At 39.0% G+C, this 16,400-nt stretch overlaps 1 protein-coding gene across 1 annotated transcript; it reads left to right on the top strand.

The window, feature by feature from the left end:
• The first annotated feature begins 1,027 nt into the window (after positions 1 to 1,027).
• Positions 1,028 to 16,237, top strand: LOC119733216 (peroxisomal biogenesis factor 19-like). Its single transcript, XM_038206804.1, has 8 exons — positions 1,028 to 1,207; positions 3,910 to 4,022; positions 5,726 to 5,909; positions 9,405 to 9,526; positions 10,483 to 10,641; positions 11,121 to 11,297; positions 12,421 to 12,465; positions 13,723 to 16,237. The coding sequence occupies exons 1-8, from the start codon at positions 1,051 to 1,053 to the stop codon at positions 13,807 to 13,809; spliced, it is 1,044 nt and encodes a 347-aa protein (XP_038062732.1). The 5' UTR covers positions 1,028 to 1,050; the 3' UTR covers positions 13,810 to 16,237.
• The last annotated feature ends 163 nt before the right edge of the window (positions 16,238 to 16,400 follow it).

Raw genomic sequence — 16,400 nt, forward strand, 5'->3', positions numbered from 1 at the left:
AACTTTGTGCATTCTTGCTAGCGCCATCTGATGACCGCACCGCCCCTACGCTGTAATATCCAACTCCATGAAAATTTCGCTCGTACCCCCGCCCTGCAAACAGGGCGGGGGTACGAGCGAACATGAAAATATGGACTCATTGGTAGTATTGCGCATGCGTAAGTACGCTAATATGCTATTTTTAGGATCACATACGGGAGAGTGACCTGTCACGTGCGAGGGATTAACCATTAATAGGGAAAAGGAGTCCGTTTTTAGCCTTTCGCCAAGGCCATCGCGTGGCTTAGAGGGACGGAGCTGTGAAAGCACGAAGCGACTGGAGCAAAGAATAAGTCAGCACGCACGAGTGGCAAAGCCACGAGGGGTGCATGTATATATGCAACAGTGCTAAAAAAAAACATGACCCTAGCCACTAGTGCTAAATGCCCATACTTCAAAATTCTTTTCAATACTCAGAACTCTCACAGGTATTTAAGCTGCACAGAAAAATGATGATCGACATGTCATCTTTCAATTTCTTTTCATTTTTTGGTGGGTTGACCATTGACTTTTCGAGAAATTCTCACCCAAAACTAGAAGACGACCCCTATTTTCCCAAAGCCCGATAGCCATCTTGAAAAACGATCCCTCCACAACATGGCAAAATAGCGCCACTTTCGAGCCCAATTGTATCCAAAGTGCTCGTTTTGGAAGCCCCGAGTCCGGGCCAGAGGTTCATTGCCATATCTCTTCAGTACCCTCTAATATAGAATATTTGAGGGTATAACTTTTATTCATGAGCTCGGCGGATGGGTTTAGGCCTATTTACAGGTGTGCACTCCGGGGCCATTTCTAACTAATTGATTTTGTTGAATTATTCATATTTTTATGCAAATAATTAGAGTGCTGAAAGTTTAACCGATTTTGCCTAGCTGCTCTGTTCGCCGATTTTGCGAAAGGCTAGATTTTCATAGTCGGATTTAATGACACCTCCATGCCACCACACAATGCGCGCGCGCAACGCATGATCTGGTTCAATTATCGGAGTAATAAAATAACCAACAACCGAACATGATAGACCAAAATCTGAAAATGGCCGATCACACGGGAGAAAACGTGGGTGAAGTTGTCCAAACTTCGCCCCAAAAGTCTAATGTTGATTCAGAAACTGTTAAAAGAACGAAGGAAGAAGACGAAACAAATGCCGAACTTGATGATCTACTCGATAGTAAGTCTCAAAAGTCAGTCCGTTTTGTAAAACAATGAATTGTTTTTACTCGCTCGATCACGTCGTATTTTTTTGACGTTGTCCAGCCTCTAGAGGGCGCAGCTCAGCTCAGTAAATGGCAAGTTTTTTTTTTTTTTTTTTCATGGGATGTCTTTTCCTTTTGGTGATTGGTAGACATAGTAGATCAGGCCAAACATGATTGTTGTGCGGATTAATGAAGTGCATCAGGTCGGGTTGTCGAACCTGGTTTATTGACCAGGCCAAACTGACCAGAAACATATTTAGACATTTGTAGCGCCTTGAGCACCAGTCCTGGTGGATACGTGCGCTTTATAAATATCCACTATTATTATTATTATTATTATTATTATAAACAGAATCCGAACCGAGGAAAAAATTTTGCAACCTGATGACACCACTTTCGGCACTTTCTTCTTCATATTAATATTATCATCTCAATGAAGGTCATTCATGATTCATTGCAAAAATTAGCTTGAGTAACTCCAGCTGACATGCTCATATTCATTCACATGTAGCGCTGGAGGAATAACCTGTTCGTTTCCACTGGTAGCCTAGCAAGAGACCCTAAAAAAAACGGCCTCTCCAAAATTGTCCGAATTTCACATCTTTTATCCCACCCCAGAGTTCATTTACATACCTCATACATTCAGCAGTCATTTACGAAGCCTAATGATCGACTTGAAACAGACCACTCTGGGGTGGGATAAAAGAGGTGAAATTCTGACAATTTTGGAGACTCCGTTTTTTTAGGGTCTCTTGCTACCACATGGAAACGAACAGGTTATTCCTCCAGCGCTACATGTGAATGAATATGAGCATGTCAGCTGGAGTTACTCAAGCTAGCAAAAATGATGATTGTTATTTAGACATGAATCTGGGACTGAGAACCTTTTTGAATTTTGTTACGAAATACTTAGACAATTTTCTTGACTCTCCATATAGACTTTGAACACAACAATCGCGGAAGTGGCGCCAGGTTGCAACATATTTTCCTGAACTGAAACCGATCTTAACTCCCTCAAACCGCCCCGTCCAAACCCGAAAAAAAAATAAGGTAAAACCGACCCGAAAACCCCCCGAATATCTGGCATGGACAAAGTGATCACTTTTTATCCCCTGGCTGTAAACCGGAGGGGGTTATATGGAGCTGTACAAAGAATTACTTGACCAATTTATTTACTTCATTCAATGAGTATGCTATGTTTCCTTAATATCGGTTCCTTTTTGGCTACTTACATCAGTTCCATAGCAACACGATAGAATTCTTTTACCAAATAATCAAGCTCGATTGGAAATATCTCGAAAGCTGCAGGCCAACAAATTCGTGTTCATGCATGAGTCATGTGATTGTGCCATGTACGGAAGGAGTAGTGTTTTGAGTAAAAAAAAAAGGTGTTTGACACCAGTGACCCCATGATGACCTTTGACCCCAGTTTGGTCATGTGATGACATGTTGGGGCTGGGCTACTGATACTTTTGACAAAGTGTGGTTGAAATCGGTTAAAATATGTACATGTAGGAGCAATGGACAATGTCAACGTTTATTACCCCAAGAACGTATGAGTCTTGCTACACAATACCGATAGACGCGCCTCGTGATTGGCCCATCTGACGTCACGCTCGATATGCACCATAGACAGTGTCTGTGGTCGGTTCCCAGACCAAAATACTCTGACTATTCTGACGTCACGCCAACAACGCTTCGCGTGCACGTTAAAACGTTAAAACTCAAACTGTAGCTTTGGTACGGAAATGGGACTGTTTTCATCATTTTTTTACACCATCGGATCGATTCAACCCTTATACTTTAACCCTTATACAGCGGCTGCTCCAAAATTCACCTCCAGGCTGACTGTATATTAAGGATCTATGGGTAGACCTGTTGTGTAGCAAGACCCATGGTTCTTGGGGTAAACGTTTATTACTCACTTAACCAACACATGATTTTTTACCAATTAAAGGGAATATACATCATTTGCTTTTGCTGTAATTTTCAGAAATGGATGGAATTGGGGGGTTGGAAATATATAGCAATTATATTTACACTGACTTTTTTGAGGTTTTGAGTTCGAAAATGCTATAAAAACCAAGAAAACCAATCATTTTCCTGTAGTCTGGTTCCCTGACTCCATATAAGGAGAAACAGAGCAGTGTACATACATTGGGGAATTGTAAGGTCAGGGAACCAGTCTAGCTGGCTTGTACCCGTTCATAGGTGTGTAATCGATTGCAAACAAGTGCGATGGTCAATTGGGGCCAGTATTTGAAAAAATCCAGTTTTTTCCAATGCTGGTCGGCCGACCAGCATTGGAAATTGATACAAAAATACCACTTTTCTTGACAATGACAGTATACCAGGTGCCATGATTCTACAGGATGCTTTACACTGTCATTCACTAACAGTCCAGCAAGGTATTTCAAAATGATTTGGTAGTTTTATTTTTTGATGTTTGCAAATGATGTATTTTCCCTTTAACGAAAACAGAACAGAACAAAACTACTGGGGCTTCAATGGTACATGTACTGATAATAATTTTTGTGAGCTGCAAATAAATGGAATTGGACCGCAATCACGAACCGTCCACACACTGCCTGCCTGCTTGCCACATTGTTATTTGACTACACGCACGCACTAAGGAGGTTCACAATTCTAAACTCCCACATTTCAATTGTACCATCAGGTGCTCTGAAGGATTTTGAAAAGCCAAAAGCTGTGGCCGCTGACCAAGAGCTTCCTGATGGGAAGACTGAAGCTGTGGCAGGCTCCAGCAAGACACAGGCTGCATCCCAAGAGGTAAGGAGTCATCCCAACAAATATCAAGGGCGAAGTTGAGGAAAGGTTTATCTGAAGTTTGTTTCAGGTATTTGTTCACAGGATACTGCAGCAGATTTCCTTAAAGGGAATATACATCATTTGCTTTTGCTGTAATTTTCAGAAATGGATGGAATTGGGGGGAGTTGGAAATATATAGCAAATATAGTTACACTGACTTTTTTGAGGTTTTGGTTTCGAAAATGCTATAAAAACAAAGAAAAACGATCATTTTCCTGTAGTCTGGTTCCCTGACTTCATATAGGAAGAAACAGAGCAGTTTACATACATTGGGGAATTGTAAGGTCAGGGAACCAGTCTAGCTGGCTCGTACACGTTCATAGGTTTGTAATCGATTGCAAACAAGTGCGATGGTCAATTGGGGCCCAGTATTTGAAAAAAAGCCAGTTGTTTGAAATTGATACAAAAATACCACTTTTCTTGAAAATGACAGTATACCAGGTGCCATGATTTTACAGGATGCTTTACACTGTCATTCACTAACAGTCCAGCAAGGTATTTCAAAATGATTTGGTAGTTTTGTTTTTTGATGTTTGCAAATGTTGTATTTTCCCTTTAAACCTTACTCAATGGTGTAACTCCACTTAAAGGTAGAGGTGATCATTTGTAGCTATCCAATAAGTAACAGCAAATTATTGTTGAAAAGCTTACTTGGTTTCAAGATAGTAATGGCACTAAACTCCCTGTGAAATTATTCTTTCTAGCATACTTGTCATTCTGAAGAAAACAATGAACGACGGCCATTTCCAAAGATGAGTCAAGTGACGCACTTTGGGAAATTTCTGTTTGTGAGCATTTTGTAATTCGACAAATCCATTTCAGAATTTGGGACATTTTGCTGTCTCGAATTTTCTTTTCTTTGGTGGAGTCGTTGTTTCAGTATGTGATAGTAAGCCAATGAGCAAACTTTTCTCCAAAATTTTCCAGTGAGTAAATTTTTGGGTTCACAATTGGAACAGAACTGAACAGTGTCTTCCTATTGACACTATTAAAGCAACGGCGCCCTCAGTTGTCAGGAAAAGCATAGCAAATGTTAAATGTTTAAAGAAGTAAACTTTTCAATAAAATTAACCAAAAAGGAAATGTCAACCAGTTTTCATACGTTTAAGAGGAGTAGAAAGTTGCACAAAATGCGTTAAAAAAACTTAATTTTCATGGACCCTTTAAACTGCATGTTGGAGGATTTTGGATGGTTTAACCAATTCGCGCCAGGAATATTTTTGCCGAAAATTTCGATTCTCGCAAAAGGCAAAACTTTCCAGAGAGCTTCTGATATACAGCTAAACGCCACGAATACTGATTCGCAAGAGTCATTTCAACAGTATTTGTACAATACTTCTTGCCGAAACCTCATATGTTTCAATACTCCAGGGTTTGCACTGGAGCATAAATTGTAGAACAATAGGCCAGGCACAACGGCCAATTCAAGATCAACACACGGTCCATCTCCACAGACTTCACAGACTTTGTGTGTGTGTACAAAGTGTGTTTAGATGTCACCCGGAGGCGAGTCGAGGCAATCTTGACGTCTTAACCCATCAGCCGTTACTGTGTATAAAAACAGCCAGTGCCTGTTATCCTCCGACGCAAACTGGTTAAGAAGTATCCTAGCAACAATACTTAGAACTTGGTTGTAATGGTTACCCCCTTTTCCCCCTTTTTAGGCCCCGCCCCTTCCACCAGGTCAGGAGGCCTTGTTCAACCAGCTCTTTGCCGGTGGTGATGGCGCAACAGACTTTGAGTCAGTCATGAGCAGTGTCATGTCAGAGCTTGGCAAAGATCTTGGGCAGGATCCTGGCATGAATGATGATCTGCTAGCCAAACTACTACAGGGTGGAGGTGCTGAGGGTAGGTAGGATGCAGGGTACTAGACCCCAGATTATGGGTGGAGCTTATGTTTGAGGAGGGGGAAAAAATACCTTTTCTTCAGGGGAGGGGGGGGGGAGTACATGTATGTGACCTGTCACAATAAATTCAACGTTCCAGTTTTTGAAAGATTCAGGTACAGTGTAACTAGGGAGGTCACAACGAGTGTTCTATACAGTCATGCATGTGTATCGTATGGTCCGAATAGCTTCGCGTTGAATTAGTACCAACTTAAAACAAAAAATTACGTATGAAAATGTCGTCCCAGAATAATTTCCTTTTGGATTTCAGTTCCTCAAATACTAACCTAAATGACTTCAAAGGATGGTTTATCTGGGTGTATTAGATCTCTGTACAGAGAGTCGCAAGTTTTGTATAAAATGCGTGATTTCCATGCTTCCGCGATTCACTGTGCAACAGTATACGCTCAGGCTCCACAGACAACTCCGATCCGCCGAACAAAATATTTTAAAGCCTGTTTTCAAGCGCCCGGCCGACTCAGTGCGAGAGGGCGCTATACTTCCTGGCTCTGCTGCGTTTCCAGATAATAATTCAAGGGGTCACTAGGCCTTTCAATAATTACAATCCGACTTTTGGTTCATATGTTACAAATAAAACAAATATTCATTCGTAAATAAAGTAAATAATAATTAATTCAGATATTATGATTTTGGTATCATTTTAAAGAGCAAGTTTTCATTAAATAATTTCTATTTGGATCAATTTCTCACAACGCTTTGCACGTGGTCGGAAAACAGGGTGAACGAACTATATGCAGTGAGCCAACGTTGTGCGTTGTGACAGAAATGCGTCTCATTTCGTGCGCGATGATTTGCGCAAATTCGTGTTACTAGATTCAATTTATAGAGCTGCGGGGACATCGCAAAAGGAAACCGAGTGTCTCTTATTGAGAAATCTACGACCAGGTAATTATTCAGTCTTTTATTTTATACAAATATCAGGAGAAAATTGTAATTTAAAATGATTAAAATCGTCATGTACTGAACGTTAGTATGAATTCACTGGGAATCCCGATGCGAAAATGGAAAGTATGAAAAGCTCTCCCAATATTTGTTTGGATGGCTTATTTCTCATTATTAAAGTATTGTGATAGGATAATAATACCAGATTTATAAATATAAAGCATGACAAAAAACATCAAATGTTGTACATTTTGCCCTTCAAGTTCATGGTTCGCATGGTACACTTTCACTCGTCTCAACCACGATTTTAGTGTTACACACAGCTCGTCATCCGCTTTTTTGGGGGGCGATACCATTTTTAGTATAGGTGTGAAAAAACGAATGTGCATTGTAAAACTAATGAAATATTATTGATATTGTCTGCACTTTCCATCAGAAAATATTTAGTTTTAGGAAATTTGTTCCATAATATTACAATTTATAATAGTGTTGCACATTTTCTGCATATTTTCCAAATTGTCTACTTGTGTTTTTTTTCTTTTGCAAGGTCGTCATCCCTATTTTACCTATTGGCTGAGTCCAAAAAGTTAAATCCCAATTATTACATTTAAAAACTTGTTTTGACAGGTTTTTTATATATTTTTTTAAAATAAAAGTAGGCTTTAGGCTACTACACTAGCCTAGGTCTAGGGTGAACGAAAACATGCCAACCACTGATGCCAAAATAAAGTGAAATGCAAGTCATAATTAGTATTATTATTATTTTTATATCTGGACAGTTGAAGGAGCTAGCCCCAAAATCATCCAACTCAGAGTGTGAAGATCAAACGTCTGACTCAGAAGATGACACTGCCACTTCGGACTCTGAAGATGACACTTCCGCTTCGGACTCTGAAGATGACGACGACACTGAACCACCCAAGAAGAAAGCCAAGATGACATGTTGGAAGCGTGGAGACTACATCATTGCAGCGTGGACAGTATATGGAAACTGGTTTCCAGGCATAGTGAGCTCAGTGATAAGCGACGAGATGGCCATTGTTAAATATTTTGTACGTTCAAAAAACAAGGATAACATTTTTGTATGGCCACCAGACTCTGACATTCAGACTACTCATACCAGTCAGGTATTGGCTTATAATGTGGACATGTTCCCATGTAGTAACCTCAGATTCCACCAGCTGAATATTGACATTAACAAGATGAACCTGGAATTTGCTGCATTTAGTAACTCATCGTAATTTTGTGCAACTGATTCAACTGGACAACAAAATGAAACTCAGTCAAAGGTCAGCACAAAGACATGTACATTTAACTTGTGATGGATATCTTTATTATGAAATGTAACATGACAGTACTTGTGATTGGTAACATAGATGATTATGACAAACAATTTTATTTTGATATGATCTATCAAACTTTGGTAACATGTCAATATGCAAATTAGTAGTAAATTACTTACCATATTACCAAAACACACATTTCTGCTCATCTGAGTGTAAAACTGATGATTTTATTGTGTTCAGCACCCCCCAAAACCCCCTATATGACACACATTTTTTTAAATATCTGGTACGTAGAGGGAGTTATGAGTCATACGCATATTTAATGAGCTCGACATAGCCAAATTTCCTGATGACCCATTTTGCCGGAGGCTCAATTTGACACAAAGTAGTCATTTTGAAGGATCAAATTTAAAAAAATAATATTAAACACATACTTTCTGCTTTATTTTCTTGATTTATGTATCAAATACTTTACATACACTTAATATTGGACATTTTAAGGCACTAAATGTTACATATATATGCCTTTGAAAACGCAAAATCTTCAAAATCATCATTTTCACCCAATTTCGCATGAAAAACCACGCTTTTCTTGACAGTTTGATTGAGCATATTTCGAAAACACTTCAACCGATTTGAACGATTTAAATTGCATTCTTATTTTTTTATCTTACTCTTTCAAATAAAGTAATTCCCAGCATTTTCTGGGAATGTTTAAAAAATAGTGTGTCCCCCCTAGTGTAACACAGCTATAAGAAACATCGCGGGATCGACAGAAAATGTTGGGTATTGCTGAATGTTAGGTATAGCGGCGTTCCACTGCACATTTTGTTTGTATTTCTGAATTGTGAGGAACGAGAGGTTTTCAATTGGGTGTGAACGACGAGTTTGACTAGTCAATTAGTTTCCAATGCAAAAAAAAGAAACGTTGGTAGTGACAACCATAAATTTGTAAATATTCGACTAGTTTTTATGCCACGACTACCAATCTTTGCCGCAATACTTACACTGTACATGTAAGTACGCACTGACAGACAATAAGTGTCTTGCAGCGATTTCATCGAATCTACTGAAGTATTCATGAAAATAACTTCACCCACTTATGAAAAAAAATGTGCGCAAGATAGTCTGTTATTGATACCCTAATAGTGTTGAATCCTTCAATTTTAATACGATTTTGCACACCCCCAAGGAGTTAGGGTTTTACTGTCTTGGAACAACACTACCAAAATATTTCCCAATTTTCAGCAACAGTTTCCTCTTTACAGCCTTTCCAGGATTTGGCTCTGCACCGCCAACAGAGGGCGCTACAACATCAGGCAATGAAACACTTGAGAGTACGTTAGGCGACACCATCAACCGATTGGTGCAAAGTGCACAGGACCTGAAGGTAGGAACCAGAGGACATGTCATTGACATGCTGTTGACATGTTGCCGTGTGATTGACATCTGAAGCACGTTTTGGCGCTGTGACCGTAAACATGTTTCTGGTTCGCGGCCGTTTTGGGGCTTCGGTTACACTGAAATGACGTCATTGTTTCGACCAAAGTTGAACCGAGGTTTCCGGTCGGTTCACTTATGTTTCAAGATGGCGGAAAGGTAAACAAGCTTAGCAGACGACGTTACTTTTTACCATAAATGGGGTTTAAATAGTGGGGTTTTATCTTCAATTGGTACGAAAGTTGATACAGAATATCAGGCCCACTCTTTTTAGAACTTTAAGGAAACGCTATAAAAAAACCTCCTATATTTTGCTTTGAATGTTATTGTTAATCATGTCCGGTCGCCGCGTTAGTTTTTTGAGTTGTGTGCAGTCACGTACTCTGTAGGCAGTAACATGACGTCTTGAACAATTTTCCGGTCAGTCGTTTTCGCGGTGCACTGGAAACATGTTTCAGGTCACGGCTGTGACGTCAGAAACATGTTCCAGTTCAAGGGCTGCCAAAACGTGCTCCTGATTGACATGTGATTTTCATCTGATTGACATATGATTGACATATGATTGACATGCGATTGACATACATGATTGACATGTGATTGACATGCGATTGACATGTGATTGACATGCGATTGACATGTGATTGACATGCGATTGACATGCGATTGACATGCGATTGACATGCGATTCTCATGTGATTGACATCTAATGGACATGTGATTGACAAGTGGCTCGCATGTGATTGACATGTGATATTTGACTTGCGATTGACATGCAATGGACATGTGGTTGACATGTGATATTTGACTTGTGATTGACTTGGCATTGATTAACATGTGATTGACATGTGATTACAAGTCTAGAAAAGCCTGAGGAATCATTGTGGGCCACTTTATGTTTTTGACCAGGATGGCAACGTACCAGAGGAGGAGGTGTTAAGACAGATGGAGAACATGCATCTTGGAGACGGTTCAGAGGGTGAGATGATGCCCATGATGCAACACATGATGCAGAGCCTACTCTCCAAGGACATTCTGTATCCATCTCTCAAGGAAGTCGTAGAAAAGGTGAGTAGAAACGTAGCAGATATCGTTTAAAGGTAAAATCAGTGAATATACATTTTTTTTTCCTTCAAATAATCCAAGTTGCTTATACCCTGAATCCTTTGTGCACAATAAAATCAGTCTTGCGTAGTTCGGGTAATACACACACAAACCAGTACACCCACTCTTGTTTTACTATACTCCCGAGGACAATGCTTTGTGTTTTCCTTTATCCCTGAAATATAACACTCTCCTATAGACTAAGCACAAAAATCTACCACATAGGACCGTTTTGAACTACAGACCCAACTCCCGAGGACTGAAAGGATCTGTTGTTCTCCCTTTGTGTGTCTGTCCTCGGGGGTTATGTAGAACAAGTATGTGAACATGGAGCTCTCGAAATTGGTCAAACAGGTGCAATCTCTTCTGGGAACAGCAAAACATTTGATCAGGTGATTCCTGCACCTTTGATATTCTCTCACTTCTGTCTTTCCCGTCCGCAGTATCCAGTGTGGCTGGACGAGAACCAGTCTACAGTCAAGCCGGAAGACTTTGAACGTTACACGCAGCAGTTTGAGCTCATGAAGAGGCTATGCACAGAGTACGAATCGGAGCAGTCAACAGACTCCACGGACGTCAAACAGCAACGGATGACCAGAATAATGGATCTCATCCAAGAGGTGCAGTCATTTAGGGCGGAGCCTGTCCAGAATATCTCAATATTCAAATATTCAAATGTGCATGAGATCATAGTTTGAATATTCATAGCCCATAGATACATATCCTATTTGGGGCTTCTCAAACACAGTTGTTTCCAAGTTTTTTTTTTTTTTTTAAAGAAGCCAACATTTTAAACTAATATACAGCATTTGCAAACATCAAACACAAAACTACCAAATTATTATTATTATTATTATATGTGGAAATGTACCATTAAGGAGACATGGTATCGTAATTTCTTCGAAGGGTGGGAGACATCGGTCATGAAGGAGACATTTTCATGTCTCCCTAATGTCACAGTCCCCTTAAGAGGCACAATTTTACGGTTGCAATTAGGTTATATTTGTTGCTCGTGGACTAATTAGTAAACATACCCAAATTCGTGGACAAAGGACAAGGGAATATTGGGTTAGGGCACATTTAAGTTTGAACATTTTGTGCACAAGTCTATGGGAATGTCTCCCTAATGACCGGAGGCAATGAGAAGACATTACAGTTCAGAGGTGGGAGGAAAACCCCAGAAGAATATTCTGGGAAAACCCACGGAATCAGGCAGGGACTGAAAACCGAATCCACATGTTGGCCCAGGTGGGATTTTTACCCAGGTCACAGCGGTGGAAGGCGAGGAAAGAACCACTACATGTACGCCAACCTGACTCTTTGAACTACCATACTTGACTGCGAGTTAATAAAAGTCTCAAGCATCCTGTGAAATCATGGCACCTGGTGTGCTGTTATTTTCTGGTCATTTTTAAGGAATTTTTTTATCAATTTCCATGGATTATTTGTGGGATTCAGTGAATGCTGGGCCTCCTCTAGTGCTGTAGTGGTGCAAAAAAGGAACAGGAACTCTCTGATAAGTCGAATGAGCAGGCTATTCATTTTTTTTTTAGTCATGAACCAAAAAGACCGTCAACAAGTGAATGCAGTCACAATCTGAGACCATGGAGCAAATTGGGGACGTTCCAGTTGTTTTCTTTAGCTGTGTCACAACAAATGACACTTAGGGTGAAGTTGAATTTTGACATTTTTGATGTGAAATAATTCATTTCTGTTGATCTGGTTTTTGGTTAAAATTTTCAGATGGAAGGCCTTGGGCAACCACCCACGGATATTGTTGGGGAAGGGGTAAGTAGCTGTTTCGAACCCTTTTTGTCATTTTTGTTTGCATACTTGGCATAAGGACCCCCCCCCCCCAAAAAAAAGTCCCCGGTTTCTGGTATGGAGCTTGCCCAAAAAGTGGTGCGGCGACGCGGCTTTTTTTTTTTTCACCTGATTTTTTTGCTTCAAATGTCGGCTGATGACTGCAAATGGTGCCCGACTAAACTTAGTGCAAATGTATGGGAGTCCAGAGAGGCCACATAAAGCTTATTCTCGACCATAGTGGTGGAAAGTGCAAGAATCAATTGGTGTTGATTTTTTTTTAAATTTTCAGAAATAATATTTGCCAAAACAAATAGTTCTGCTTCCGATTACATGGCATTTGAAAATTGGGTAGGTAGGTAGGGGATTTTTTATTTTTGGGGGGGCAATTTTTTGTGTGTACGATCATATAGAGGTGTCTACATGTAGTCAAGGGTAAAAGGTAGGAATTGATGGCTTCGTTTTTTTTTTTTTTTTTCATTTAAAAAAAAAAAAAATTATGATAGGGGCTGTCAAAATAGGGTAGGTAGGGTAAGTGAGAAGCAGAACTCTTTTTTGGGCCTTATTAATAGTCTTTGATATGTCCACTACACATTTTCTTTTATATATTCTATAAAACTCTTGGAATGAAAGTGCTTTATGGAAAAACGTTAGTCATCTTTCATGACTACAAAACAGTCAACAGTTTGAAGTCCTTTTTCTCAGTATTTTACTTTTTTGACATGTTTGATAAATAAATATCCATAACTTATCAACGGAATGTCCCATGGAAGTGCAACAAACAGTACTGTTTCGAGCATTCTATTCTCTTTCCTAATACCCACAAACCCTCATTTTGACCTCTGCCCTGGCTCGTTTTGCCGAACACCTCACACATATGTTAATTTTTCAGGTCTCGTAACTGGATTCCGTTGCTAACGTTCATAAAAAGTGTGCCTGCAGCCACACGTTTTTTAAACCCACCTTGAATGAGTTTTTGTCCGAAGGATAGGGTTTTCAGTTCTACTCCAATCTTTAGTTTTAGCGGTGTTTTTTACACTTAATTGGTAGGTACTTTTCTGGAAAATTAGTTACTTTTCCAAAAAACTAGCAGTGTTTCTATGTACCTTTATTCTTAAAACAAAATTGAAACATGTTCCATGCAATTTTTACATGTTACATTGTATTTGATGGGCATATGTATGCACATGTATAAAGTGCCATTTTCCAACAGTACTCTAACATACATGTATGTTGTTGCAGGGTACCGGGCTCGGTCTGCAGTTTGATGGGCAAGGGATGCCAAAGATACCAGGGATGCCACAGGGGGACCAGTGCAGCATCATGTGACACTAACAAAGACCTGCTATTATTTGAGAATCCAGACATCGACTTGTGATTGGTTGGTGAGCTGTCGCCAATGACTCTGATTGGTTGAAAGATCAGTAGTGGCCGGAGGTCACTTTCCAAATTTGACTATGCGATTGGATGAAGGTGGCACCATAATGACCTGTGATTGGTTGAATGAAATTCAAGCCTTGATTGGCTGGCCAGTAGCAAGTAATGCCATGTGATTGGTTAATCCGAATCACATCAAGGTGTTAGTCCCAGTTTCTTCTAAATCTCGGTTTAGTTCTGGAATATATTGCAGGATTGTTAAAACGGCATCCCAGTTACTGTTATACTTATTGCTCCTTGAAAGATCATTTGAAAGAATTATCGGATTGGTTTTCGCCAAAGTGAAGGATTTTGGAGGATTTAAGAAGACATCACATTTTATCATGTAACATAGAAGTGTACTCTGATTTGACAGTGGCTGGTATATTACTATTGGGAATATATATATGTGCTTGGCCAGTTTTAAACAAGTACGTTTAAAACTGGCTGGAGGCCTGGACGCTGATAATTGCATTTAATACCCGAATCAAGTTTTAGGTTTTAAACGTACATAAATACATGTAGGCTCCTGATGCCAGGACAGCATTTTCAGCGGCTTTCATTTTAAAATCTCAGTGGGATACCTCGTTTGTTGTATCGTTGCAATACGCTAAACAAGTCAAGACAATCCTAGTAAAGCCGGTCCCAGACGGCACAATATTATATTCCATTGGTTCAAAATGGCCAATCGTTTGAAATCTTTTCATACGTATGTGACCTGCACAGTCGGCCAGATTTATCCCATTCATTGGCTTTACAGGGTACTTCCATTTCAAAGCTTTTTGGTCAAGGCAAGACTTAAGCAAGTCTAATTCTAAAGTGACTGGGAGTCAGTCAGTCAGTCAGCAGAAATATAAGAGTTGTGAAAAATCTGCAAGAAATCACTTAATATCATCGCAGTGCAACCTTTTGCTTCATTGTGCTTCCATTTCCACTTTCAACTTTCAGGACATGTCGAAAATTCTGACATGCTGAACAAGGAATTTGTGCCCTGTGTTGTATATCGTGCAAATTATGTGCAAAGTAGTATTTGGGTGACAAAAGTGATTAAAGTCATTTTCTAAACTTGACATGTGACCGTTCTAGACCAATGAAATTACAGTAGCCAAGAAGTCCTGTAACATCTTTGTTAGTATAGGTTTGGGATTGGTTGGAGCTGATTGCTGTTGATCATTGTAGGTGTTCAGTGATTGGTTAAATTTCCCATCAGTGACCTGTGACCAATTGTTAGGCCACCAATGGTGTGTATTCTTTGTTAAATCTGAGTAAGTTTTATAAAGTCAATAGGTGATTGGTTGGCAGGGTCCCTATTATTTTAATATTCATGTTGTTGGACTGAAAAAAAGAAACAAGCAATCAATATCAAATCAGTAAATGAATTGTGTTAATTTCCTTGTATTAAAAAGTATTGAAAGATGTACTGTTTGAGCTAGATTTTAAACGACTATTTTTTTCGCAATGCAAATTTATTCACTTTGAGACACAGAACCAAATTATTTGTAAAATGGAAAAACAAGAATTGAAAATAAGACTATGAGACACAAAGGTGTATATTTAGGGACTACACTAAAACAATTACATTGCATTAACCCTTTAACTTCAAATGCAAATACATTTTGTACACAGATGCTTCAATTGTTGGGAAAATTGCATTGCTATTATGTCAAAATAATTTTACCCATTGGTATTGCTGAAAACTGACCATGGTTTAGGTGCTATAATGCTCCCTGAAACATTTTCTAAATGAATTGCTTACATTTTTCTATCATCACTTATGTTATGAACTTTTCAGTGATAAAAAAACCTGGCCTCTGAGTAAACAGCTACTACTTTAACATTTTTAATAAGCAAGCAATTCACATCAGTGATGTTAATTTTAATCCACCTTATTTCCTGTCAAAAACTAAGAAAAGATTAAAGGTATTGTGCAACATTTGCAAACATTAAAAAACAAAACTACCAAATTAAAATGTAATAGCTTACTTGACTGTAAGTGAATAATAGTCTCAAGCATCCTGTGAAATCATGGCACCTGGTGTGCTGTCATTTTCAAGAAAAGAAGAATTTTGTATCACTTTCCAATTACTTTTTCATCAAATACCATGCTGCCCCCAAATCACAAACTTTAGTTAATGAGGGTACACTATTTATGTATTCGTTTTCACACATGAACGTAGTGCATTATGCTCATAATTCTACTGATCAAACTGTGCTTTCTTGTATGATTATAAGTGTATCATTTAGTATAATTGTATGTATTTTGATACACGTGTAAATAATCATGTATAATATTGTTCATGAAAATAAAAAATATCCTCAAATTCAGTGGTATTTTGTCTGACTTAGAGTAGTGATATGTCAGTGTTCCCTTTACACTTTTAGTCACATTTTTGTCTGCTGTCGTACGTTCGTCCTAATTGTCTGAATATTGCAGTACAAAGTGGGATTTTTTAATAATTTTAATCCATATGACTCTTCAGAACATTTTGTAGCTGGATATACTT

This window comes from Patiria miniata, unplaced genomic scaffold, assembly GCF_015706575.1.
Source record: "Patiria miniata isolate m_02_andy unplaced genomic scaffold, ASM1570657v1 HiC_scaffold_25, whole genome shotgun sequence".
Classification (NCBI taxonomy): domain Eukaryota; kingdom Metazoa; phylum Echinodermata; class Asteroidea; order Valvatida; family Asterinidae; genus Patiria; species Patiria miniata.

Coding starts and splice junctions, on each gene's coding strand:
- LOC119733216 (XM_038206804.1), top strand. CDS start 1,051: ATGATAGACCAAAATCTGAAAATGGCCGATCACACGGGAGAAAACGTG. Junction 10,642..11,120: donor TCAAGGAAGTCGTAGAAAAG/GTGAGTAGAAAC, acceptor TCCCGTCCGCAG/TATCCAGTGTGGCTGGACGA. Junction 11,298..12,420: donor TAATGGATCTCATCCAAGAG/GTGCAGTCATTT, acceptor TAAAATTTTCAG/ATGGAAGGCCTTGGGCAACC.